A 27533-nucleotide genomic window follows, 5' to 3' on the forward strand; every position below is an offset into this window, starting at 1 on the left:
CAATTATACTATACGACATTTTCAATCAACTTATCCAAGAACAGTAACCTCCTTTTCTAATTGTTTGAGCTTAAGTGACAAAGGCAATGTCTTCCCCACCCCAACTAAGACCTTGTGTACATTTGCTGATGCTTTCAAAGACAGAAAAGTCACTGTTTAAAAATTCCTTTATTTCTAATAAAGAATGTATGTGAGAAAATCAGTTTTTTTCCTGCTCTAACACTTCAATTTCTTGTCACAAACCTTACAGATATTCAAATGCACATGTGTCTGAGCACCAGAGATTCTTTAGAACTGACTGGGAACACAGAAAATTCAGGTGCACTCCCTAGGTTTACAAATGAGGATTCCAGAAAGGCGAGAGATGGCTCACCCGATGACGTACAGTACCAGTGGCAGGGCTCCAACTAGTCCTGATCCCTTTACTCCCAACCCAGTCTCTTTCCAATAAAATACACAACCTTCTCTTAAGGAAAGAAATTCTCTATGAGATGATGTACGCAGACTTTCTATCCTTTAAAGAAATGCTCTCATTTTTATGAGAAAGGAAATCTGAGTATGCACTGAACACCTATAAATGGCTGCTCTTTATTTTTATTTAAACATTTTTTCCCTTGTTATGAGGAAAAGGGAGTGGCACGAAGTGGGTAATACATTCCTCAATGTACTTAACTGTCATTGTGAGGACTATTCCAACACATATGGCTTGGGCAGGAATGGTTTTGCCTTAACAGGAGAAACTGGGACTTCAAGACACACATAAAGGACTCGCCCTCGAATTTACCCAACTTTAGTGCATGAGAGTTTGTCATTAAGGAATTCAGAATCACTACTTATCTTTACTTAAGTCTTCTAAAAGAGCACAATGTTTGTAAACTAACAATTTTAAGGAACTGAAAATGTTTATTTAAAAATGTAATGTCATTTCATTCTTTTTGGGAGTGGCCCCTTCTTACCTTTGTGCCAGCTTTCCCCTCCCATCCAAAGCATACATCTTTGAAAAGTAAAAAATAAAAGGAAAAAGGATGAGAGCTGCTGTATTATGGAGTACTAATCCATCTCTCTTTAACCTGGGTTACAGAGGAAAGGGAGAGAAATCTAGATACCACCTGTAGAGTACTAACAATTACAGAAACATGTAGGAAGAGGTTAAAAGGCAGCTATTGTATAGTAGATTTGTATAGTAGATTTTGTGCTCATTTTGGTCTCTGGAGTCTTGAGTTCAACTGTATAGCTTTTGGCAAGTATTTTAACCTCTCTGTACACCAATTCCCTTATCTGTAAAAGGAAATTACATGCCTACCTAAACTATGGGAAATTACCAGGAGCAAATAAAAAATGCACATTGTAAACTGTAAACCACTAGAAAATAAATATTTTCAAATTAAAAACTGGTCTTCTGCTTCACTATCCCCCTTACAAGAAAAAACTTGGAGAAAATCACATCAAAGACAATTTGTTGTAATTAATTCCTGTGCTCTACAGCAGGTATGTGAACAGAAGCAGCACAGGCGGAACAAAAACTTGCTTTCTGAGGATATTTTTGGCCAGTTTTGACCTCCTTATGTTAAGCCCTGGCCAGACTCCTTAGCATTCGTGTTTTGCCAACCCTCTTTTAAAAAAGAAAGGTAGGTCCTGCCCATATCAAGATGGAGGTGTGAGAAGCTTCAAAGCTCAGTGCACTTCAAGAAGCTTTTTTTTCCTTCATTTTTTAATTATCTTTTTTTTTCCCCCTCCAAGAAGCTTTGAACTACCAGCAGGCACTGGCAGAAACATCTTGCTCAAACACAGTTACAGGGTGAATACCGACTCAAGAAAAAGGTCACTTAAAAGTGGCAAGATCTCATGGGGTCCTGGAAGTCTCCTCCACCACCCCTCACCAGCTGGGTGCCGAGCTGGCCCAACACGCCCAGTGTAGGTTCCTGCTCCCAGTTCCAGAGGGAGAAGAGTATCCCCCATGGAAATACTGAGAGAATGTATGCCTGGCCCAATGTATCTGGTGGCCTAAGGGACTTGTCCCAGAACTTGCCTGGCAAGTTCACAGAGCTCTCCTGCAGAATGCTGTGGGACAGCAGTCAAGTGAGTGCCTGAGGCAAGGGACTGCTGACAGCAGGCCACACAGTGCAGCGCCTAGCACAGCGAGGAAATGGTTTCCTAGGGTAGAGGGAACATTCCTATCTGTATAAATAGGGGAATTTCTAGGGCCAAACATGCTTGCCCAAGATAAGTTACAGCTGCAGTAAGAACCAGGGAGGCCCCTACACTTTGGTCTAGAGTTAGTCTCTAAACTCACTAGTGTATGGTTAAGCCCTAAAGGACAGCACACACACACTCGGGTCAATGTGTAAAGAATGGGAAAGGTGGTTTCTATTTTTCTTCTTTTTTTAAAATCTCCTGGCATTCAAAGATAGCTCTGTCTTAATAATAGCTGGATACAAGCTTAACAAACAGATGCCTCAGAATTTAAATTCCAGTAATAAAATATCAAAATGTCCAGGTTTCAAGAAAAAATTACAAAACATACAAAGAAACTGGAAGTGATGGCCCAGGCAAAGGAGACGATTAAAGCATTAGACCATCAATGAGGAAGATCAGACCTGGGACATTCCAGACAAAGACTTAAAAAAAAAAAAAGTCCTAAGTATGCTCAAAAAACTAAAAGAAAACATGGACAAAGGACTAGAAGAAATCAGAAAAATGAAGAAAAAGAGAATATCAACAGAGAGATGGAAAATATGAAAAGGAACCAAACAGAGCTAAAGACACAGTAAAAGAAATTAAAAATTCCTGAGAGCAGTTCAACAGAAAATTGGGGCTGGCAAAGAAAGATTTGGAGAACTTAAAGGTAAGACAACTGAAATCTAGTCTAAGGAGTAGAAAGAAGAATGAGGAAAAGTAAATATAGACTGAGGACCCTGTGGGAACAACATCAAGCACACCAATACACACTGTAGGAATTCTAGAAGAAAGAAAGAATATTCGAGGAAATAATGGCTGAAAACTTCCCAAATTTAATGAAAGACTTGTCTATACACACCCAAGATACTCAACAAATTCCAAACAGGGTAAACCCAAAGAGATCCACACTGTTCCATATTCTAATCAAATTATCAAATGCCAACATAAAGAGAAAATTCTGAACATTGCAAGAGAGAAGCAATGTGTGAGCTACAGGGGAAGTGCAGTAAGATTAATTGTCAATTTCTCATCAGAAACCACGGAAGCAAGGTGGCAGTAGGAAGACATACTTAAAGTGCTGAAAGCAAAAGACTGCCAACCAAGAGTTCTATATCCAGCAAAAGCATTTTCAAAAATGAGGGAGGAATTAAATGACATTCCCAGATAAACAAAAACTGAAAGACTCTGTCACCACTAGACCAGCCTATAAGAAAATGGTAAAGGGAATTCTGCAGATTTAAAAGGACACCAGACAACTGACTGAAACCATATGAAGAAATAAAGATCTCAAGTAAAGACAAAGACATCGATAAAAATAAGTACCAGTACTACTGTATTTTTGGTTTGTAATTCCACTTTTTTTACTTTACAAGCTCTAAAAAAACAAATGGATAAAATGTAATGATAAAGCAGTGGTTTTGTATAAACATGTTAATTTGTGACAACTACAAAAAGGTGGGGTAATGGAGGCTATTAGGAACATAGGGTGTGCATGCTATTGGTATTAAGCTGGTATCAAAGCAAACAAAACTGTTATAGATTGAGGATGTTCAGTTTAAGCCCCAGAATAATCACAAAGAAAATATCAGATAATATGCAAACTCACAGACACAGAAAGTAGAGAACAGACTACCAGGGATAGGGGGAATGGGCAACGGGCAGTTAACACAAAATGAGTGTACGGTTTCTGCTTAGGGTGAAGGGAAAGTTCTAGTAATGGATGGTGGTGAAGGTACTGCAACATTGTGAATGTTTTTAATCCCACTGAATTGCATGCTTAGGAGGGGTTGGGACGGAAAGATTAAAGTTGTTTATGTTTCCACAATTAAAAAAAAGAAAGAGAAACTAAAGAGAGGATGAAAATTAAAATGCAATATACAAGCTGGATGTGATCAAAGAACAGAGAAAAGATTCAAAAGGATATTACCGGGATATAAAATAAGGTGGAATATAGTATGTAAGTTCTGTATCAATGTTAAATTTCTTGACCTTGATAGCTGCTCTTGAGGCAATTACCTAAGAGAATATACTTGTTTGTAAGAAATGTGCAAGGTAGTATTACACATTCAAGGAGTATGATGTGTGCAACCTGCTCTTGAATGCTCAGAAAATAGACAAATAGAATAATATGGCAAAGGTGGCAAAATATTAAAATTGGTAGATCTGTGTATCTGGCACAGAGGGAGTACGTTGGATCTCAGTGTATGGGGTTCATATTATTTTGCAATTCTCCTGTAAGGATGAAATTATTTCAAACTAAAAAGTTTTAAAAAATAAAATAAAGGTGCACTCAGGAGGGTTAGTGTGTTCATGCATTGTCAGGAGAACATAGAAATGCAAGAAGCTGCACACATTTACTGAGAACCGAGCCTACAGTGTACACACTTCCATGGTAGGTTGTGTGTGGGGACAGAAAGAAACACAGACTGTTCGTAACTTTAAGGACCTAAAATCTAGCAGAAGAGGCAAGACAAATTTAATGAAAAGTTAGAACAAAATAAAAATATGAGACTTAAATAATGGCTAATAACAGAATTGCAGAGGGAAGGGTAGATAGTCACAAATCGGCAGTGAACACTGGCCTCTTGTTTTAAAAATAAGGTGATTTTATAAAAAATTCCACCTCAAAAAATTGCAAGTCCTATCAACAAGGAGTATGCATATGCCCAGAGACTGGACACACATGGTTGTTGCCACCTTCAAAAAGGTACATACCTGCTTCATTCCCCATAGCTACCCCACCCCCATCTTCCACTTGGCCTACCTCACTCACCTTACCCACCTGGTCAAAGGGTGTTTCTGAGTTTGTGAACCATGGTCAGATTATTATTAACTGCTAAATGAACGGATGGCAAAGACAAAAATTACAGGACCTGAGCAGATGGGGAAATTGGGCTAGAAGACCAGAGCATGCTATCTGGAAAATGAACTGGAAGCTGGTCTAAAAGACAAAAGGGGTGTTTATCAGACTATGATGTCAAACTGACATTTCCAGAATCCAGTTACTCTGAGTGGAAAGCTTAGCAACACAAAACTTTCTTGGCTATTTTTAAAAGCACTGTATAATGCAACAGGTTTTGTAGCGGCTGGGTAGGAAATAAGCACACTTGACTCTATAAACGTGCAGAATATTTGGTAACCCAGCAACTCTGTTAACTAAATGTCTTAGACAAACTATTAAGTTGTGCACAAGGAGACATATGCAAGAATATTCATAGAATTATTTGAAATAGCAAAAAATAGTAAAATAATGTTAACATTATAAACAACTTGAACGTCCATTAACAGGGAAATGAAAAGATAAATTATGGTATTCTCATATAGTTGAATACAATTTGGTATCAAAAAAGGAATAATTTAGAATAGCAGTGGGCAAACTCTGGATGGGTCAAATCTAGCCTGCAGCTTGTACATCCTGTGAGCAAAGAATGGTTTTTACTTTTAAAGGATTGCTAAAAAGCAAAAACAAAACAAAAAAGAACATATGACAGAGAAAAACAAAACAAACAAGAATATGGCCTATAAACCCTAAAATATTTACTAACTGGCCTTTTGCAAAATATATTTGTCTACTCCTGACAGTGAAAGCAGCAAGCTGCAGAAGAACACATACCACATAACATCACTTGTACAGATTGTATAGACAGGCAAAATATTACATACATCTACATGTAGTTGAAATAATAAGGTAATGCATGCAAATCAGCACAGTAGTTAAGGGGTGGGTGTGGGATCGTGATCAGGGACAGGGAAACAAAGGACTTCACTGAACTTTAACTGTATTTGTATTTGTTAGGTTTTATTTCCTATCTCATGGTGGGAAGCTGAGTGTTCACTATATTATTCTTTATACCTTTGTATATATTTTAACAACAATACATTAAAAAATATGTATCAATATTTATTCACCCTCAAAAAGCAATGGATTACCATACTTATTTCAAGTGGAACACAGCTCTAAATAAGCTGCATCATACCAATGATTTCAGGGTAAAATGGATCAAATTTTTAAGTATGTTTATTTTGGAAAGAAGGCAGTTAGGAAACTGTATCCATTATGAAAGGTGAAGGCTCAGCTGATCAGGCTATAATTTCAACTTGCATTTTCGAGAAATCTAGTTGCTCTGAACAGAATGCTTATTAGCAACACTAAGCTTTCTCAGTTATTTTTAAAAAGCACTGTACAATGAAACAGGTTTTTTGGTGGGTGGGTGGGTGGGAAAAAAGGCAAGAGCAACCAACATTCTAGAATTATATCACTAGCTACATAGTTTAATGCTGATACACGGAACTGGCTGAGCTTCTGTCAGTTAGAAGAGAAATATCAGCAATGCAGATCATTAAAGGAAGTCTGTCTTAAGTATGAGAAAGTCATTAGGAATGTGGGTTAAATAGTTGTAGGAATAAAACTCCCAAGCAAAGCAATGCACAATTAAAACTGCTTTAATAGTGACTTTGAATAAGATAAATCTTGGGTATAAAATTAATCTAGTAGACAACTGTGGCAATCCTAAAGGAAGTTTGGGTTTTCTTGATATCCATTTGGAATACTTCTGCAAATTTTAGTTGTAGTGAAAATATCAAACAAAAGCCAACTTTGAATAGCACAGCCTGTCTCCATTTTCATGAAACAACTTTATTCATTAGCTAATTCTATGGCCTCACATCTCTGTCACAGGAATGAAAAACAATCATTATTGATTGGAGTCAAAAGGGTAATAAAGTCACAAGGAACATGTCAAAATACTCAGTCTGTGACATGAAAGTTTTGCCAACTTGTTTCTTCCCACAATCCTATCCCAAAGAAAGTCATCACAATCTCAAAATAGTCAAGGGCAAAGTTGGGAAATGACAGCAAGGGCATGAGAAATTCACACACACTGGGACCTGGAGCTGGCAACTAAGAAAAAGATCTTCCTCTCTGCTGGTGGATATGCTTTTTCTACTACACCTGTCCCTCCTGGTCCAGATAGGCTACAGAGAGGCTACCAACAAAACCACCTGACGACAGGAAAATTCTCTTCCTGCATTATTTATATGCTTGTCCCTGCCAATGACTTGAAAGCAGTGTTTTTCACTAAACTTTTCTTAAGGGGCCCACCCATGCAGAATTTTTAAATGAGTAAACTGTGTCTATACAGCTTATGCCACTTTCAAAACAGAGTTTGGTTACTGCTACCAATACTGCAATTTCTTTTTCTCACCATGCAACGCCTATCCTATCTCCAAAACTACTTGCTCACTAAAAAGAGAGGACTACAGAATCAGAAGTCAGAAAAAGGGGTGTTATTACAAGATGAAGGCAGCATTTCAGAATGTAATTTTTAATTTTTATAATAAATTTTAATCTGACTCTGCAGAAGCTTTCATGAAAGCATTAAGAAGTATGACCATTGAGTGAGTTGTATCAGTTTTGCTTCTCCATCAGATGTATTGATATGCAGGGCAATCATGCAGAAAAACATGTCTCTCCACAGGAGCTAAGAGTTAAAAGCTCCTGGATATCCTCTGCCTAGACACAAGCTCCAGAATTTGCGATTACTATATAAATTAGCTTCTGGCCAAATCTAAACACTGCTTTGCTCATTTTTCATTTCTTTAGTATTCCATATGGTCTAAAGAGCCATAGTATCCTACATATAGCCCAATATAATAATGCAAAAGTCTTAATTTAACCACAGTCTTTTAAATATTTAAAACAAGTCACAAGGTTATGGTTTAGCAAATCCCCACAAAGGACTTAACTGAAGCAACTAAAAGGTAACAGAATATACCAGGTAGAAAGCATATGTGAAAGTCTTTACACAGAGGTACTTACAATTAGCATAACAATTTAACTTAAATTAGGACCACCAGAATTACTTACTGATATGATGATCTGCTTGACAAGTTTAGTATCATCAATACAATCAAATGCTGCCAGTAAAACCAAATGGGAATATTGGCCCTGTAAGAATCAGAAGTCAGTAAATGTTTAAAAAACAGAAATAAAATTGCATAGATTTTCCCTTTTATTCTGCCCATGGAGTCACGTTATAAAGGCTACAAACACTGACAATTTGTCCCACATATAAACGAGATGGATAAAAGCTGTTCAAATGAACTTGTTCTTCTATTAGGACCTAGTTAATTGTATTCTCAAGGCAAGACTGATTTTAAAAAAGGGAGAGTAAGAAAGTTTTTAAAAAGCACATTCTTCAATAACAAATAGCTGAGCCTAATTTTTTAAAAAACGAAACAGGGTATAATATCTTACCAAATAGCTATCCTGCTAATGAACAGATACTTTAAAATTAAACTCAAAAAAATTCAAGCAGTAAGGCTAAGGGAAAAACAAAAGAACATTAACTACAGGGTAGTAGTCCAATCATGAAAAAGAAAATATTCACACATATATATGTACAAAATATATTAAATACTTGATTACAGAAAATCCTGGAAGGAAAAACACTATAACAGTCATCTCTAAGTTGAAGGATTACAAATGACTTTTCACTTTCTTTTGTATATTTAAAATTTTCTTAAAATGATCCTATACAATGAGAATATTAATAATGAAAAAATAAACTAAAGACTATATTATGAAAATGAAGGTAAAATTGCTCTAAATAAAAATTAAAAAAAATAAGTTTTTGGAGCATGTTACTCTTTTTAATATCTTGGATGATAAGATTTTTTTTGAGGGGATTTGATTTTTGATAACAGCCAAAACTCATTCACAGAGCGAGATCTGATGAATACAGCAGGTAATAAAATTTCAATTAGAAACATGAGGTAAATGTCAGTTATAAGGTCAAAAGACAACACGCTGGAGAAAAGTAACAAAGAGCTAACTCTCAATATATAAAATCAACAAATGAATAAAAATGGGCAAGAATATTAAGAGTCAGTTCACAGAAAAGAGAAGCACAAATGGGTTTAAATGTATGAAATAATGCTTAAACTCATTATTCATTAATTAAGGACACAAATTAAAATGAAATACCATTTTCTACCTCTCCTACAAAGAGGAAAACCTTCAATAAAAGGTTGACAAAAAAGTCTGAGAGAAAACAGTAGCACTTTTACACTGTCAGTGAAAGCGTAAAGTGGTTCTTCTTTGGAGACCACCTGACAATTTAAAATGCATGTACTCAATGATCTAGAAATTCTAGTTCTAGGAATGTTTCCTACAGGCATACTTCCACGTAAGCACCTAAGCACAATCCCCTACATATATAAGGATATTAACTGAAGTACCATTTCTAAGAGCAAAAAGGTAGAAAATATGCAAATGTCCAAAGATAGGGCACTGGTTAAATGAATTATGGTACATCCATATAATAAAATAATTATAAAGTCATTAAAAAGAGGGAAGTGGATAGAAGTGTATGTATTGAAATAAATTTAATTTAGTGAAAAGCCAGGGAACAAATACACATAGTACACAACCATTTGTTACATAAATCCATATACACAAGTAAGCTCAAGCATAAAACATCTCTGGGTAAATACAGAAGAAGCTGGTAACAGAAATCAACGGGGAAATAGACAATTCCAATATCAGAGGGACATTTTAACATGCCTCTCTCAGCAACTGATAAAAGTAGACAACATCTTACTGCCCTGCCAGAAATCAAATTAGTAAAACAATGGCCACCTTGATCCAGTTGACATATACAGGTACCACACTCAACAACTGCACATTCTTTTCAAGTGCACATGGTACATTTACTAATATAGACCACATGCTGAGACATAAAACAAGTCAGTAAATTTAAAAGGACTGAAATAATAGAGTACGTAAATAAATCCCCAATATTTGGGAAGTATTCTAAATAACCAATATTCAAATCCATGGGTTGTTTATCTCTACCCTTTAAAAGCAACCCCTAAGATTAAAAAAAGACCTTGCATTTCTGTCACCATCACAAAGCCTTTTTGGGACTAGGTTCTCAAAAATTTTACTGCTGAATTACCAGACATAACCAAACTGTAAAATTGAAACAATGTAATTAATGTTATGACTTAAAAAATATCTTCTACTATTATTACATTTTAGACTTTCCATTAGCATTGTAACTCATTTTTAATTTAAAATATTTAAATTAAAATGTCATTCTTAAAGATTTACTTAATGAGAATTATGAATTGTAAAATATTATCACACCATGGAAACAACTCATTACAGAATCCCCTATTTCACTTTTTTACAGATGTTAGCCACCTTCTCAGTGGTTTTATATGAAATCCTCTCCTAGTCTTCAACCCAAACAGAAGAGGTATGCATATAATCTTTGTTTAAATTAGCATTTTCTATAGTAACTGTTTACCAGATGCTAGTAGTTCTTGCTGGATTTTTCAAAGGAAAATTTCAGTATTTGATACCACTAATTTTAGTTCACTAGCAAATTAGAAGCTGTCAAACTTAATACATAAAATATAACTCAAAAAATCAAAATAATGATTACTATTACATATACTCTAGTTATAGTACTCCATAGAAGTACTCTGAAAAACTATTTAGTATTTAAATACATAGAAATGATATTTTGAGGCAATTAATTCTTCAGCAAAAACTTGTGTCCTATTTCATCAGGAAAACTATTACTGGATCTCCAAAGGATTTGAAAGATAACAAAGCCTAACAACCAGAATTTTCTGTGATCATACTACAAATTTATTCTAAGAAAATAAGAGACAAATTTCACTTTCTGATATATCTTTGGTGGTAATGAAAATTGGTACCAAGTTTCTGAAGTACAATCTTGTATTACTTACCTGGAGGCTAGAACATATATGATACACCTTAATTAGGCAGTTATATTTCTAGGACAATAGCCTACAGAAATAATTTTAAAAATGCACAAAAACAAAAAAACTATATTCAAGGTTTTCAGTAAAATATTAGAATAGTAAAAAAACAAGTAATTTCTATTTTTAATAACAGTTGACAGATTCATTAAAGCAGCTAGTAAATATAGGGTTTTTAAAACATATCAAAAAATGGAAAATCATCACAATACAATGTTAAGTTAAATATGGAGAAAAATATATGGTATGATTCCCATTTTGTATAAATTTAACACATTATAAAAACATGCATAGAAAAAGACTGCAATAAAATAAAATGATAATTTTCTTCTTTAATTTCCTGAATTTTTCCAATTTTTAGAATAGTCACAAATTAATATTAAAAAATGTGTAATTATATTATACTTACATTAGCCACCTTTTCAATATAAGATTTCATTGTTTTCACAATCACTTTCCTGTCCTTAAAAAAGAGAAATACTGCCTCAATGAACGTTTAGTTATGGATTTAGTTAAGGATATTTCATAGTTGAAAATTTTATATAAGATAAAATTATCATTTGAGTGGTACACTTTTGATTAGAGAAATAAATGATGGAGCCAGAATAAATAACTACAATATATATTACAAGTCCTTTTAGAGCAGGGGTTCTTAGCCATTTTTGTTCCATGGACGTCTATGCCAGTCAGGTGAAAACCACAGACCCTTTACTAAGTCCACGCTACACTGTGTATTATTTAATAAATTTATCACACCCTCACTGACACATCCCCACAAGAATGTTATTTTGAATTTCAATTCAAGCTCATGGACCCCTGGCTAAGAGGCCCTGTCTTAGAGCTATTATTAATCTTAGACTTGAAGAGATCCCTCTTCCAGTGTCTCAATTATCTTTGAATGTATTCAAATAGACTTTGAAATACAGGATGAAGGCTTTCAGTACATATTTATTGAATAAAAATTAAATTAGAATAAAAAAGTAGATAAAGTTTGTCTTTTAAGGTAGAATTATACTCATCAAGGAAATGACTATAATTTTTATTTAAATTTCTGTGGTGAATATAGATCTTTACCTTTGCCTTAAAAATACTTAATACCCACAAAAGCAATTTGTCCATTATCTCTTCCTCCTGCCCTCTTCTCTCAGCAAGATCATTAAACAAAGAACTAAAGACCCTAATGGTACCAAAACATCTATAAACTTAAGCCAAACACAAATATTGCGTTTACTTGCTTGACAGATCTCTTATCATACTTCCATGAAAGTACAGAACTCAAGGTTTCTCTCAAAGCAAAGAAAAACTAGGCCTTAAATAGCTAATTCCTGTGAGGTCCTGAAACACAACTCTGTCAAGATAATATTTATGTACAATGGAGCAAAGACCAAAGGAGCCTGAAAGTCTAAGGAAAGCCTGCAGATAAGGCGGCCCTGCGTGACACGCTTCTACACGGAAGCTGCTGAAGGACATACCTTTGGTGTGCCATGCCAGAGGCAGTGCATGGCCACTCTGGCGCCATCGTGTGTATGTGCCAGGTACACCACTGCATCTCGGATGGCTTCGATCATTTCCTAGGGAATAAATGCTGTCAGGGCTTTTGTTAACTTTTTTCTTTCTTCCTGCCTTTTTACTTTCTGTCTTTTGGGATGGTGGTGGTAGTGGAGGAGAGAAGATATACACAGAGAATGAAAGGAAGAGACCACAGGTAGTAAACAAGCTCATTTTTAATTTTGTAGACAATCACACAGAAACAATCTCTTTCCTGACAACAGCAGCAAACACTGCTGGCAGACAATTTCTATTCAAGAAAAGACTCGATTTTACCAGTCTATTAAAAAAAAAATGTATATTTTAATAGTATATTTTAAATGATTTGCCAAGAAAAAGGCTAGGAGGTAGCTATAGTAAGAAGGGAATTTTTAATAACATGCTTCCCCCCTAAAAGAGACAAATATATAATGTGCAGAGACCAAAATACTAAGTTTGGCTGAGGTTTCCATTTTTGAGTTTACCACTGGATTACCTCTGGAAATCATATTAATTCTCTACCTTGAAAACATTTAAATAACATTTGCCTAAGCCTACAAAGAATTTAAAACTACCAGGATGCTAAATATTCTTCCCCGTTTATTAATTTTCAGCTTAGGTTAGATACTCGCTGGATTTTAATTAAAATATAAAGATCCAATGGAATTAATAAAAGTAGAATAGTTTTCTTATAAACACGTAAATGGAACTGGCATACTTGTTCATAAGGAGTTTAATAAATTATCTTCTCTGAATAAAGCAGCAGCCCTTTAATATTTTCAAAAGATAATGCACATCAAAAGTAGTGTTTCACAAGTCTACATGGCTCATCCTCTATGCCTTGGCTTAAAAATTAAAAGAACTTACTGATCTTAGTCTTGGGGGTGCATAGGTAAAAAAGTCCAAGAAAACTTTATGAACCAATGAGTGCTTAATAACAGCTTCCCTGAAAACAGGAAAAAGAAAAAAAAGAAAAAAAAAAAAGGAAAACTATCAGATCTGACGTACAGTAATATAGAGAGGACAATCCCAATTGTTTTTTAAAATAATTCAAACAAATGTATTTTGTCATAAGATACATTGCATCGTTCAGCAATACTAAATTTTTAAAAACCTTATAGACTGCAAAATTGATTTACTGCCATTTACAGCAAAGACCAGAGTAATAAATTTCTAGTATTTAATCAGCAAAGATGAAATCATTACTCAACATATGCTCCATCCTTTTAAATAAGAACACATAATATAATGGGTCACATGATTAGAAATCCATACACGCGGACCTATTTTTTTAACAGCTGTTTTTTGTTTTCTGTTAAGTATCCTTTCACAATGCACCAGTTTCATAAAATAACTAAAAGAATTAAAACGTGACTAGATCAAAGTAATATCAACAACTGCAATGACTCCTAGTGGATCCAATCCTTCTAGCATGACAACTTGGTGCACTCAGATAGAGGCTGTTGGTTGGATATCATACTCCTAAAAGTTCACGTGGCATATCCAAGGAAAAAACAAAAACTTACATTGCTTTTGCCATGGCACTGTTAAGAGTATTTTAGAAGTGCCCCAAGCACGGGTTTCTAATAGGCCTTACAAATCTATCTAAGCAACAGGCTATATTTGTGAAACTATTTAATATAAAGGGATTCAACATAAGATTATGAGGGAAAAAAAAATGTTCACTGTCTTAAAACGTTTATAAACAATTTTAGATGTTCATAAAAAGCATTTTACAGTATTGAATATCAGAGAAAATAGCCCCTTTTTATATCAAAGAATGATTTCAAATAAAATTTTCACAAACTCTTATTTAGGACAGGTTAATAGTAAGGAGGAAATATCCACATTTTCTATGAGTTACATAAAACTTCCCTCCTTCAAATGCCACTTCTTAAAAAAAAAAAAAGAACATCTTTCTTACTTCTGAGCCATTGGAGTCAGTATCTGTTTCATTTCATCCATAATGAGCTCTAGTTTCTCTGGCTGTATCTCTAACACTTTTTCCAGGGTTAGATGATCTGCTGACTGCAAGAAAAGAAAAAGCAGAACCCCTCTAAATTTCATCAAGGTTTTCAACTTAGAACAAAGAAAATCAATTACAGTCAGTTTAAACAAATTGAGTAAATCTGCATTTCCCACAGTTACCTAATAAAAGCCCTGCTATTGGGAGTAATTCCTAACAAGAACTAATAATGGGGCAATTCTTGATTATCTGATTCTCAGTCCGTACATCCAGCAATGTATCTTAAGAGCTAGGCTAACCAACCGAGTCAACTAGCCAACAGGTACTTTCAGGGCACAATTTCCTTCAGATAAGCGTGTGAATTTGTGTGCTATAGTCTGAAATGGACCCTTTATCTGCACTAGTCCCATTACTGGCTCTTCTCAGATTCAACCACTGAACTACACCAAGAATTGGTGTCTCTATTCCCATCTTCTCTGGATACAATCTGGAGAAGGGAAATGCACACCTAAGAAAAAATGTGAGTTGCAAAGCTTCACTAGCTAGTAAGAGCCCTTTACCATGGCCTGACTGACTGTAAAAACAGAAGTACTGAAGTGTTACATGCAGAACACTCAGGAGAGAGTAACAAAAGTAGTTTAATTAAAAGGGATCTAAAGAAGGTGCTCTGGCAGAAAGAGAAATGTTAAGTATAATCAGTTGCACACTACACCATAGTCAAAATAATCTAAGAGAATAAAAGATATAAGATGGTCTCTTAAATGACCAGCCAAAGTAAAACCACATCCTGAAACTAGGACATTGGAAGAAGTAAAGGAAGAAAGAGCACAAAGAAAGAATAAAAAGACTTTCAAAAAATCTTGAAATGTCACCTTGTAAAGCTGAAATGTATTCCCATAGAGCTCCTCTGTCAGCATGTTCCTCTGCTCCAAAATGGCTTTGTCATTATAGGCATATTCCACGATGGCCGATGCTTCTGTATGCCGCAGCATCTTCCTCACTTGCCCTCTAAAACTTTTGATTATCTCAGCAATCTGTGGCTTACTTCTAAATGCAACACAATCACGAAAAAAATAAATGATGAAAGAAGAAAGCTGTGTGGCAAACAAAAATAGTTTATCTTTCCTGAGAAAAACTCATGAATGTGTGTGGAATGGCTCCCACAGAGAAATGCTTATGAGCAGAAAAATCCAATTGCCTCTATTTCCATGTCAAGCGTTCTAAGCTACTCAGTAGGCAGCCTGCCTGGGCGCAAAACCTGGCTCTGCCTACCAGCTGGGAAACCTTGAGTAAGTTATGTAAGCTCTCTGAGCCTCAGCTTCCTCAATCATAAAATATAAAGAATAAGGCTGTTTTGAGGATAAAATGAGTTAGGATGCACCAAGAACAATATATGGTACATGGTAAGCACTCAGTGTCAATTCCTATTATGAAACTCCTTAGCTCAAAAAAAAAAAGTAGGATAATGGGGAACAGACATAGCTCAAGTGGTTGAGCGCCTGCTTCCCATGTACAAGGTCCTGGGTTTGATTCCCAGTACCTTCTAAAAACAAACAAACAAACAACAAACAAATGAACAGAAAAAAGAACCAAAACAACTCGCATTGGAGAGCAAATGTAGCTCAGTGGTTGAGCACCTGCTACCATGTTTGAGGTCCTGGGTTCAATTCTAGTACCTCCTTAAAAAAAAGTCGTATAGAACATGAAATAAGAAGAGAGAAGATAAGTCAAAGATGCAGGGAAATATAATATGAATATATTTTTTGAAAATTTTGCCAATTGTTTGTTTTGTACTTTTCTGGTTTTGGTTATCATATTCTTACATAGTATTACACCAAAAAAGGAAAATCAAGGCAAGTATCAATTCCACCTAATTTAGAGCATCCTCCAATCTCAGCCTCTCTAACCCTCTACCCTCTAAATACTGGAAACTAATTATAGGCTAACTACTCCATTTCTCTTCTTCCAGAGCTTCAAGATATGATAAAAACATATCACTAAGAATGGTGATGCTAGTACCATAATTTCACATTAATTTCAATAATTGTTTTTAAGTTTACACTTCCTGGAAACATTATAAGCATTTGCTTAGGGCTATTATGACAGGCTGTATAAGTAGTATATGTATACCACCAACAACCGCTCCTTTCAAATAAAGAAACAAATATACTGTTTAAAAAAAAACCAAAAAACTTACCCATACATGAGAAATTTTTTAACAATATTTCTGGAATATTTGGCCTTACTTAATTCAACCAAATTATCTGAAAAACAAATCACAGTGATATTGCATTCTCATTTCAGTCCTCCCAAAACAAAGAACTAAATTTAAGGCAATATACTGGGAACATAAATAACTCTCTGCTTTATTTGCCCCAGACAAAGAACAAATAAAACCAAAGAAAAAAAAAAACAAAGAAGGCCCTGCAGAGGACACACTGCTTTATCACAACAGAGTTATTTTCCAGGACAGTCTAGGGTATTTCAAGAGAAAGCAAGTGACTTATTACAAATGATTACAACAAATTTTCAACTACAATATATAACAAGTACCTCGCAATTCTTCAAAAGCCTCTTTTCTCTGTTCTTCATTACCATACTGAATGTAACACTGGATGACACGTGTTGAATCATGTGCAAATGCAATCTGTAGGAAAAACAGTTTGGGCCTTTATACTAATTTTCTCTGAAGATTTATAATCCCCTCTTATTACCTGTTTTATTTCTACTTCTTTCAGAATTCCCTATCAGAAGGAAAGTAGGGTCTTCATGAATAAAATCAAATTTAGATTACTTGGAATAGAAATAAAACTGGCATTCTTTGGTTTTGCTACTATTACATTTTATAGATACAGTTAATAATGGCATTTAGACAGGAATAGATTTAACCATTTCACAAGATTCTTATCATTATAATTCAAACCAAACCCAAGACTGTCTAGCAATATGCACTATACCTCTCATTTGTCTGAAAGTTATTGTCCCTAAAAAGAGAATATTTCAAGTTAAAAAAAAAAAAGACTTAAGAATGTCTGACTTTGATAACTAATGGTACAGATAAACATTAATTAACCAAAAAAGTCCTGCTATATATTTTTGATACACACACTGACAATTACATTGTCACTCTGTTTCTAATATTTTCATTATAATCCCTGTACATACATCCAGTTAGTCCTATAATAAAAAATCTATTGTATTTCAAATCAGATTCTCCAATCCATTCCTCCCTTGCAAATATTAGGATGGATAAGATCTTCATTCAAGGTCTCACTGACCAATTTTCTATAGCAATAACCAGATAATCAATCATGCAAAATTATTTTTATTATGCTACAGTACCTGTCTATTTCAAAAGAGATTACTTGCTGCTCACTCTGTTTTTGAATTTTTATTTTTAACTACAAGTCAGAAGGTGAAAGCGGATTTCAGAAGAATTTCTCTAAGGTAGAGTTGTTCAAATTTCTTTGATGAAACGTTTTAAAAAATAAGGCTCTTTTTTGTGAAATGGCTATAAAATCATTTCACTTGTTGACCATTTTTACTCACAGTAAGATAAAGTAATATCAACATTAGAGGTAAATTTGTTGGCCTTTCTCATACATCTGAGGTTGGGCTACATTCCCTGAAAGATGGCCAAGTAGTGCATGTGCATTTGTGCACATACTGAGCATCTCCTATAACCAATGTAAGTGCTTTATATATATATAATATATATAATATGTTCCATTTTAAGCCTCAAAGCAACCTTAAGAGTGAGGAGTTACTATTCCCACTTTACAGACAAGAAAAGTGAGGTTATGAGAAGTTAAGGAACTTGCTACTCCAGTATCCCTGGGCAAGAAATTCAACTTAACGGAGCCCCAAATGTCTCACATGTACAATCAGGATGGCGGCATAAGTTACATGAGAAAACATACACACTGGATAACACAATTCCTAGCATATGATAAATAATCGATGAATGAATTGTTATTGTCCAGAGGCACATATATTTTAAGTGCAGAGGCAGAATTTGAAGACCCAATTAATTCCCACATCTTTGGTCATGCGGGAAAATCTAAGGAGAGTTGGAAAAGGATCGTGAGTATGAAATATCTGTAAATTGAGGATAACGTAACAAACTACTGCTACAGCTGTAGCTCTATCTTAAAATCAAAAGGCAGCTCTATCTTAAAAAGATGGCCCTGGATTTATAAGAAAGCAGCCAAAAACTTTCTGTTTCAAGACATTCCTTCAAAATGCAATATGGTATACCTGGTTACAACTAAGCACACGGCCTGATGTACCTCCAGGGTTCCGGAAGCTACTGGAGTATGTTGTCTTGCAAGTTTACAGCCATTAGGTAGTTATCCAAATTAATAAGACTCAACGGAAGTTTATTACAAAATAGGGTTAAGTGGGAAACGGACTTTGGCCCAGTGGTTAGGGCGTCCGTCTACCACATGGGAGGCCCGCGGTTCAAGCCCCGGGCCTCCTTGACCTGTGTGGAGCTGGCCCATGCGCAGTGCTGATGTGCACAAGGAGTGCCGTGCCACACAGGGGTGTCCCCCGCGTAGGTGAGCCCCACATGCAAGGAGTGCACCCAGTAAGGAGAGCCGCCCAGCGTGAAAGAAAGTGCAGCCTGCCCAGGAATGGCGCCGCCCACACTTCCCGTGCCGCTGACGACAACAGAAGCGGACAAAGAAACAAGACGCAGCAAAAAGACACAGAAGACAGATAACCGGGGGAGGGGAGGGGAATTAAATAAATAAAAATAAAAATCTTTAAAAAAAAAAACAAAAAAAACAAAATAGGGTTAAGCAGTAACAATGAAAATTACTAACATCCAAATCTAATATATTTTAAAGATCTTTGTATGAAAAAAATTAATCAAATGTTTGTACCACAAAAACAAAGGCCAGCAATTTAAAACATGGAGCTCAGAGCAGGATTTTCAAATAAATACTACTGAATTAATAAATTCCTCAAGATACCTTTAATAGAACACTGATTTATATTAAGTAAATTAATAAAAAATGACAGCCAAATACTTCATAGTGTTTTTACAACTCCCCCTCAGAAAACTTCCTTTACTATTAAATTTTTGGTCAAATACATTTGAAACAATGAAAATGGTCACCCTTCACTGTGGGTCAATTATGACTGCTTAAAACTACAACTATGAAAATGCCCTACTTACAGTTTTAATTTTCCCTTGAATCAATTTCTGCAAATCATTCATCAACTTTACTCTTTTCTCTTTGTCACAATCTTTTCTATAAAAAAGAAAGGAGGGAAGAAACAAACTTAAGTAATTACTTTCAACCATGCTAAACTAAAAACCATACTGTTATGTTTTCACCCAGTTCAGCATGATTTTCTTTTTTGAAGGCAGTAAACCTCTGACATCAAAATTACTACTCCAGAGCAGCCAGAGAAAAGTAATTTTCTCAAATGCAGAAACTCATCTCATAAGGTATAATTTTATGCATCAATCTAAATCTTAACAGCCAGAACTTCAGAAGTAAAGAAAATAATAAAACAAGTCCAAGACACAAACTATCTAGTAAGTATCTCAAAACCCAGCTGATAAGAAATTGTCTTCATTTTCTCAAAAACCTCTCAGAAAGGAAGTCAAATCCATTTTAACTCTCATGCATTGTTCATAAACATTCAGACACTTCCTGAGGATTCCACACTGTTTCTTCAATGGGCAGATATCCAAATATCAATGCCTTTCCTAGGGTGTTGTAAATACTCCCTAAATAACCCAAGTGCCATGTCATCTATTTTAGGGTAGCTCACAAGGTGCATGAATACTTTCCATTGTTTCCAAGGGACAAATACCCCTAGGCAGCATTACCTTCTTAAGATCTCCCAAATCTGCTTGGCCCGAACAACAATGTCATAGTTGGTTTTATCACTGAGTTGCCTGCTCTGCTTCAGCTCTTTCTTCTTCTTTTTGAAATCGTCCCATTTAGGTTTCTTGGCTGCAGATCCTAATTGTTACAGAAATGATTTTCAATTACATTTATCTTTCTGCGTTGCCATAAACAAATACAAACTAGGTACACAGGGTTATCACTTATCAAGGTGAGTACTTATTGTGGAAGCTAGAATGAGGAAAATATCATCCCTGTAAATGTATACCTTATTTTGCTTTCTGAACAGTTTGTACACTTTAAATTTAGTTAAAACCAATCATTTATTCACTCAACAGTTATTTATTTTCAACAGGATACCTACGAGGAGGAAAAGGAAATTAAAAGGACTAAAAAAAAAAAAAAGGGAAAAAAATGGGAAGTTTTTAAGGATCTCTTTCAATTGTACAATAAAATTCTATTTTAGAAACTTAAGATCATTGGGCTTTAGGTATACTGAGTTCTCAATAATAAAAATTATTTCAAATTAGAAGAGGAAAAAGAATTAAAGCTACAATTTGCTGCTCTGAGTGCTGTTATGGATAAAGTCACCTAATTTCTCGCAACGATCCTATGAAGTGGGTATCATCATCTCCCCTGGGGAAACAAAGGCGCCAGGAAGTTAAGTACTTCATCCAATGCCACACAACTCCTAAGTGGAAGAGGCAGGATTCAAACCCAAAGACTATCCTCTTAAATACTGCATGCTGTGCTGCTTCCTACTCATATAAAATATGCAGTCAAAATTTCTACATTCTCTATAAACAGACTAATGCTATGTAAGTTGAATATCTTGCTATTACTATTTTTTGTTCTCAAAATTTGATAACTTACCAATTGAACCAAAAACCCAATGAAACTAAACAAAGAAAAACTTAAATAAAAATCCTCAAATAGAAATATCCAGTGACATTTTACTTCCTTATTGCTTTTTCTAAGCATGCTTAATTTATATTACTCATTTTTAGAAATTATCTTACTGTCTTTTCACTTATTATATAAGCCTTTCCATATGCAAGTACTTATTCATCAGGAACATTTTTTATGGCTTTACATTATACTCCAATCTATTTAATTTTCCTATTTATTTCCTACCTGGTCACACAGAGAATTATAAGCAATGGATTGTCTGTCATCAATATTAGGGAATGACTGCCCTATACAGCAGAAGATAGCTCCAATCCAGAGCTAAATAGATTCCACAAATATCTGGGCACCCATGCCATGACTTCTGCTACTCTAAGTTGTAGTAGATCTATCAATTTTGGGGAGTCCTAGTATCCAATCCCTCTCAGTTGCTAGAAAATATGAAGAAATAAATTCAGAGTTGCATTTTGAAATGTAAGAAACTCATCTCCCAAAGAAAGAGGAACCAGAGCTACAGCAGGACAGGATCTTTTTTTTTTTTTTTTTTTTTTTTAAAGATTTATTTATTTATTTATTTAATCCCCCCCCCCCCCCCCCCCCACCGGTTGTCTGTTCTTGGTGTCTGTTTGCTGCGTCTTGTTTCTTTGTCCGCTTCTGTTGTCGTCAGCGGCACGGGAAGTGTGGGCGGCGCCATTCCTGGGCAGGCTGCTCTTTCTTTTCACGCTGGGCGGCTTTCCTCACAGGCGCACTCCTTGCGCGTGGGGCTCCCCCACGCGGGGGACACCCTTGCGTGGCACGGCACTCCTTGCGCGCATCAGCACTGCACATGGCCAGCTCCACACGTCAGGGAGGCCCAGGGTTTGAACCGGGACCTCCCATATGGTAGACGGACGCCCTAACCACTGGGCCAAAGTCCGTTTCCCTCAGGGCAGGATCTTAATGTAAGAATATGCGTGTATATGTTCAGAATGCAAATGTCAAGAACTTCAGTTGGGGTGAAAAAGGTTTAGGACCTATTAGAGAGGCTAGCTAAGAGTAGGAAAGAGAAGCTGAAAGAGAAATTATTAGGGGTGGAGGAAGGAAGGAAAGAAAGAAAATCCTAAGAGAAAAGATGGGAGCTGGAGTGAGAAAGGAGGAATAATGACGTTTTCTCTTCCTTTTTCTCCCCACCCCATCTTAAGCTGCCATCCCTCCAGTGAGCAGCACTGAAGAAGAACAGAGGGCAGGGACCAGGGCCAGGGGAATGGACTGAGAAGGCCCCACGGCAGTGGTCTCAGTTGGCAGCACAGGAGCAGTGTCAGAATATGTCATATTGAGAAAAAGAGAATGAAAGGCACCAAAGAAATTCTCACAATGTTACAGAGAAGGAATATGTATGTCAGCACAAGTAGCCTGGAAGCTGCCTGTTCCAGACCAAAAGAGGACAATGCACAACAGAGCAGAGCTCTGACTTAGAAATGACCCTTTGGACATTATGATGAAGAAATTAGTTTGTTTCAATAGGTGAATATGAGCCCTGCCAACACGTCCAATTATTCAGCAATTTGTACTGAACCAGTTAAAACTAAATCACATGCCCACTACACCTTCATTAGAACTGCTTACTGGATCTAAGCCATCTGACAGGCTTATTAAATAGACTGGTCTACGCTGCTTTTTTATTTATGCCAACCTATGGCTCTCCCACCCCACCCAAAACACGGCCTGCTAAGGAAGCAGAACAGGAGGTCCCTAATGGACTTCCAGAGTTCTTGTTCACAACGGTTCAGGCAAAAGTTCAAACAGGACAAGGTCTCTGCAGAATATGGGAACAGAATAAGCACTTACCTTCACTTTTACTGTCTGGCTGGAATTTTCTCTTGTTGAATTTATTTCCCCGTTGGAATTTGTTCTTTGGTACTTTATCTCCTGGTTGCTTACTCTTGAACTGCTTCACACCTTTTTTCCCAGGTTTTGTGACACTTTTCTCAAAATTCTTAGAGGTGATCTTAGGTCCACTTTCCTTAGCAACTTTCCTTGGGAATGTTTTTGAAGGAACAGAATCTAGTGACAATAATTATTAGTTCAATGATCCTGGGCCTAGATCTGTTTTATCTACTATACCGTATTTGTTACAGAAACTTACACTCTCCTTAATGAGACTTACTTTGTCCTACTCTCAAATATTTACTCTTGAAAAATGTGGGATTTTTAAAAAAATCACAACAAAATATATTCTTTCCATGATTATAAAATTACTATAGGTTCATTATAGCAAACCTAGAAAGTAGCATAATAAAACCTACCCATAATTCTATCATCTAGAGAGAATCAACCACTGTTGACAGTTTGATGTATTTCTCTAGCTCTAAGCATAGATGACAAATCAGAAATTATTTATATACCTTTCTATTCTACTTTAATGACTCCATTTCATTAAAGTCTTCACATAAAATTGTCACTGGTCGATAAAATAATTGGATTCTGAGAATAAAATAAATACTCAAATTTTATATAGTTTATCAAAGACAATGCAAAAATTCTAGTTTAGAGAAAAAAATTTTCAAAGCCTAAAAGTAAGTTATTTGGCAAAAACCTTCTTTGGTCAACAAAACTTGCAAAGTACCTAACAAATGAGATAAAAACTGCAGATAGCTATACCCTAAGACTACGACAAGAAAAAAACAAGGATTGCTTAGGAAACATATAGTCATTTACAGTCCCTAACTCTTCTATTTTACAATACTGACACCTGATGGAACAATGAAAACATCACAATCCTGAAGCTAGAAGTATTTAGTTAACCATCCCAATTTACCAAACATTAAATAAAATGCTGTAGTAAATTAGCGTGAATAAAATGAGGCAGCAGCATCACTGGCTGAGACAGGGTCCTTTGTGAATATCATGTATAGCATTCCCCAATTATTCTGGCAATTTTCAAACATGTAAATTTGAGAGAACTGTTAACCCATATGCATTAACATATACTACTACCTACTACTTAAATACTAATCCTAGCTCATAAACATATTTTGAACTGCTATAGGTCCCCTCGCCACCCCCACCACCACCCACACTCCAATCATAATAGCTCAAACAACCATGCTATGAAAAATGTTTTGCTATGAATGTCTTACCACTGCTTTTATGAAATTTACGTTTTTCTTGGGATGGCTTTGTACCCTTTCCTGTGAATTTTTGTTTCCCTTTGGCTTCCATCATAGTTACTCTGGAAAAAACAAAGAAACAAGGATCACTGAAGTGCTCCTTATGAAAGAACAGTTCCCAAATGGAGTTTAAATCACCTGCGTAGAGCATGGGCACCCACACAAGTCTAGCAATTACACTTACTGTAATTTTACCATTAATTTTATTCTATGACTGTAAAATTGAAAATGAACACACTATCAATCCAAAACCTAAGAATATACAAACACCTTGACTAATGTGATGTATCTGGAGGCAACACCTCAGCAGTAATACTGGATAAAAATAATACTGGTCATTATTTACATTAAGTTTAGCATCAATGTTTGTATTTCATATAACTTGGGGAGACTTCATGAAGAATAACTGACAAAATTACCATTTAACTTTTTGGATACTGTCCTAAAAAGCCAGGTACAAACAATGGATTGCTCTTACCACATAATCAAATATAATGAAATACCACCACAGTACCTTACATAACTATTTCATCATTCTACAAATTCCTGTGCACTTCCTTTGTAAACAATTCTTCCCACCACCTCTAGCAACCACTTACCTGTTTTTCAATTCTCTAGTTTTGCTTTTTCAAGAATGTCACATAAATGGAATCACATAACAAGTAGCCTTTGGGGTCCTGCTTCTTTCACTTAGTAAAATGCATTTGCTTGAGGACCCTGTACCTTTATATCCACCATCACATTCCACAATGACTCTCAGAATTTTCCCCTTTTTCCTGTCTCTTTCCTACCCCTTGTTGCTTCCTGCTAAGACTGTTTTGCCTTTAGATGTAACTTGTGATCCACTCCCTACTGCATGATTAATCTTCCACCACACTTATTTTCATGCCATTTTCCTGCTCCAACAGTTTCAACAGTATTCCACTGCCTACAGGAAAAAGTTTGAATTCAGACTGGTATTCACAGCCATTCTAAGGTTGGCCCTAACATACCCCACTCACAAACATCACCCTGGAACCAAATTTACTTCCTCATTATTCTTTTCCAGGCTCGAAACTTTAAAGCCATTCTCTTCACCAATGGAAACCCTGCCCAGCTTAAATGTTATTTTCTCATAATTTCCCCTACATATGTCCCTCCTCTTTACTAACTAAATGATTCTCCTTCTAATTCCTATGATATGCCTTTTTAAAACTTAACAGTTTGGGCTTTATATTTAAGTTACACATGAATGGTTCCATCTCTCTCCCACAGAAACTTACTGAATAGCCAGCTATTGAGTGTTAGGCAGGTATTGGGTTGAAAAAATATTTTTTAAAAAATCAAGGTTTGGTCTAAGAAAAGAGACAGATAAGCTGAAAATTCAAAACAGAAGCATACACAAAACATTAAGGGAGTCACCCAAGCTGAGAGAGATCAATTCTGCCTTGTGAAGGGAAATATCAGAGATGTTCCAGAGATACAGGGTTATGTGACTGATCCCCAAGTACAGACTTAGTACTGTACTTTGAAAATAGTAAACAATTAATATTCAACCTTTAAATGTTGGTATTCCTCCATTCTCTGTCCTAGCAAACTTTCCTTCTCTTTCCACACTTCTCCCTAGATGATCTCATCCAATCTCACCCTTTCTATGCTGAGGACTTTCAACTTATTTCTCCATTTCGAACTTATCCTTGGGTTCCAGGCCTGTGTATTCACAGCCTACCTGACACCTCTGCTTGTGTCTAACAGGCACCTTACAATGACTATGTCCAAAACTTAATTCTTTAACCATCTCTCCACTGCCACCTATCCCCAAACAATACCCAATCTACTTCCTATTACCCTATTCTTTCTCATCTCAGTCAAAAGCACACCATCCACTCCACTGCTCAAGAAAGAAACCCAAGAATTAGACTTGACATTCCTTTCTTCTTTGTCTGCCACATTCAATCCATTAGTAAGCCCCCTCATGTCCCTCTTAAAAATACCTCTAACCTTCCAACTTCTACCTCCACTACTACTAACCTCTTAACTGGACTTCTAAACTACATACAGTAAATTTTCCTATCCCATTTCTCCCTTACTTACTTATAAGCTTTCAATGGATTCCCACTGCATAAAAATAAAATTGAGACTACACCACCATGGTCTTCAAGCCCTACAGAACCTCACTGCACCCTATCTCCTTTTGCTTCACCTTTTACTGCCGTAGCTCTAGCTCACGGCACTGGGCCCCTTTCTATTGCTCCCACCTCAGGAACACAACGTTACTGCCTCTGCTCCTAGAACTCAGGGTTGTCTCCTGTTATGCTTTAGATCTCGGCTTAAAGTACTTTCCCAGCTTCCCTTATCCTCTATCGCCCAGTTCATTTTCTTCCCAGTCTTCCATAGTCTAATTGCAAATGGCTTAATTGCAAATTGCTTACAATCTGCAATTAGACTACACATTTCGGCTGCAAAGTCTGAGGAAGGTGAGTAGTCTCACCGCCTCGCTGACTGGCGCAGAGTGGATTTTCTTCAAACATCGGGATAAATGGAATGAAACTTGCAGGGGCCCGGATTCTAGAGGGTGAAGCTAGCAGCACAGTCCAGCTCTTACTGGACAACGTAGTGAGAAAAGAAGTTGTAGAGTTAATGCCTCACCCACCTCGTCAGGCTCCCGTCAACCCCTAACTCCCAGGATAGGAACCCTTCTGACAAAAAGTCCACAGAAAACTGCCCAGAGGATGAAATGGCCTGTCAACTCCTACCCTCTCCAGAGGCGCCGCGAGACCCTTCCAGGTGCTGCGCCAGGCTGAGGATGAACCCCTCCTCTAAGCCATCACTGAGCCGCCGCACTCACCGCACACGTGGAGCCGCCGCACTCCTAGGTCTCCGCTCCACTACCGCCGCTTCCGCTTCCTCGTCTAGCCACGCCTCCGGGCCCTCTGCGGAAGCCGCTTATTTCTTCTTTCCGGAGCGGAGTTGGGGTTAAGGGGTGTGGATTAGGAGGAAAAGCGGAAAAGCTGGGTTTCTATTGGTCCATTTCTGTTATACCATCCAGAGGCACGACGGAGGCGCCGCATGTGGATTTTGGCCCTTGAAAGGATCCGTCGAGCCGAGAATGTGTAGGCGGTCTCTGAAAAAATGCTGCCATTAACCCTGTAGTTTCCTCACGGAGGTCGT

General features: G+C 36.4%; 1 protein-coding gene across 2 annotated transcripts in view; it reads right to left on the reverse strand.

The window, feature by feature from the left end:
* PUM3 (pumilio RNA binding family member 3) overlaps nt 1-27303 on the reverse strand; it is a 38385-nt gene extending 11082 nt beyond the window's left edge. Inside the window, exons 1-13 of one of the 2 annotated variants that reach the window (XM_058301774.2) lie at nt 27211-27303; nt 24354-24445; nt 23062-23277; nt 20310-20445; nt 19647-19722; nt 17018-17111; nt 16662-16728; nt 15337-15511; nt 14423-14526; nt 13366-13444; nt 12444-12542; nt 11381-11434; nt 8045-8125 (exon numbers count right to left, since the gene is read on the reverse strand). In XM_058301774.2, coding sequence (XP_058157757.1) covers nt 8045-8125; nt 11381-11434; nt 12444-12542; nt 13366-13444; nt 14423-14526; nt 15337-15511; nt 16662-16728; nt 17018-17111; nt 19647-19722; nt 20310-20445; nt 23062-23277; nt 24354-24438 — 1266 coding nt within the window. In that variant the 5' untranslated portion in view covers nt 24439-24445; nt 27211-27303. Of the gene's footprint in view, nt 1-8044; nt 8126-11380; nt 11435-12443; nt 12543-13365; nt 13445-14422; nt 14527-15336; nt 15512-16661; nt 16729-17017; nt 17112-19646; nt 19723-20309; nt 20446-23061; nt 23278-24353; nt 24446-27118 lie in introns of both variants that reach the window. The other variant, XM_058301775.2, reaches the window with a different exon arrangement.
* Nucleotides 27304-27533: the final 230 nt, after the last annotated feature.

Source organism: Dasypus novemcinctus, chromosome 8 (genome assembly GCF_030445035.2).
Source record: "Dasypus novemcinctus isolate mDasNov1 chromosome 8, mDasNov1.1.hap2, whole genome shotgun sequence".
Classification (NCBI taxonomy): Eukaryota; Metazoa; Chordata; class Mammalia; order Cingulata; family Dasypodidae; genus Dasypus; species Dasypus novemcinctus.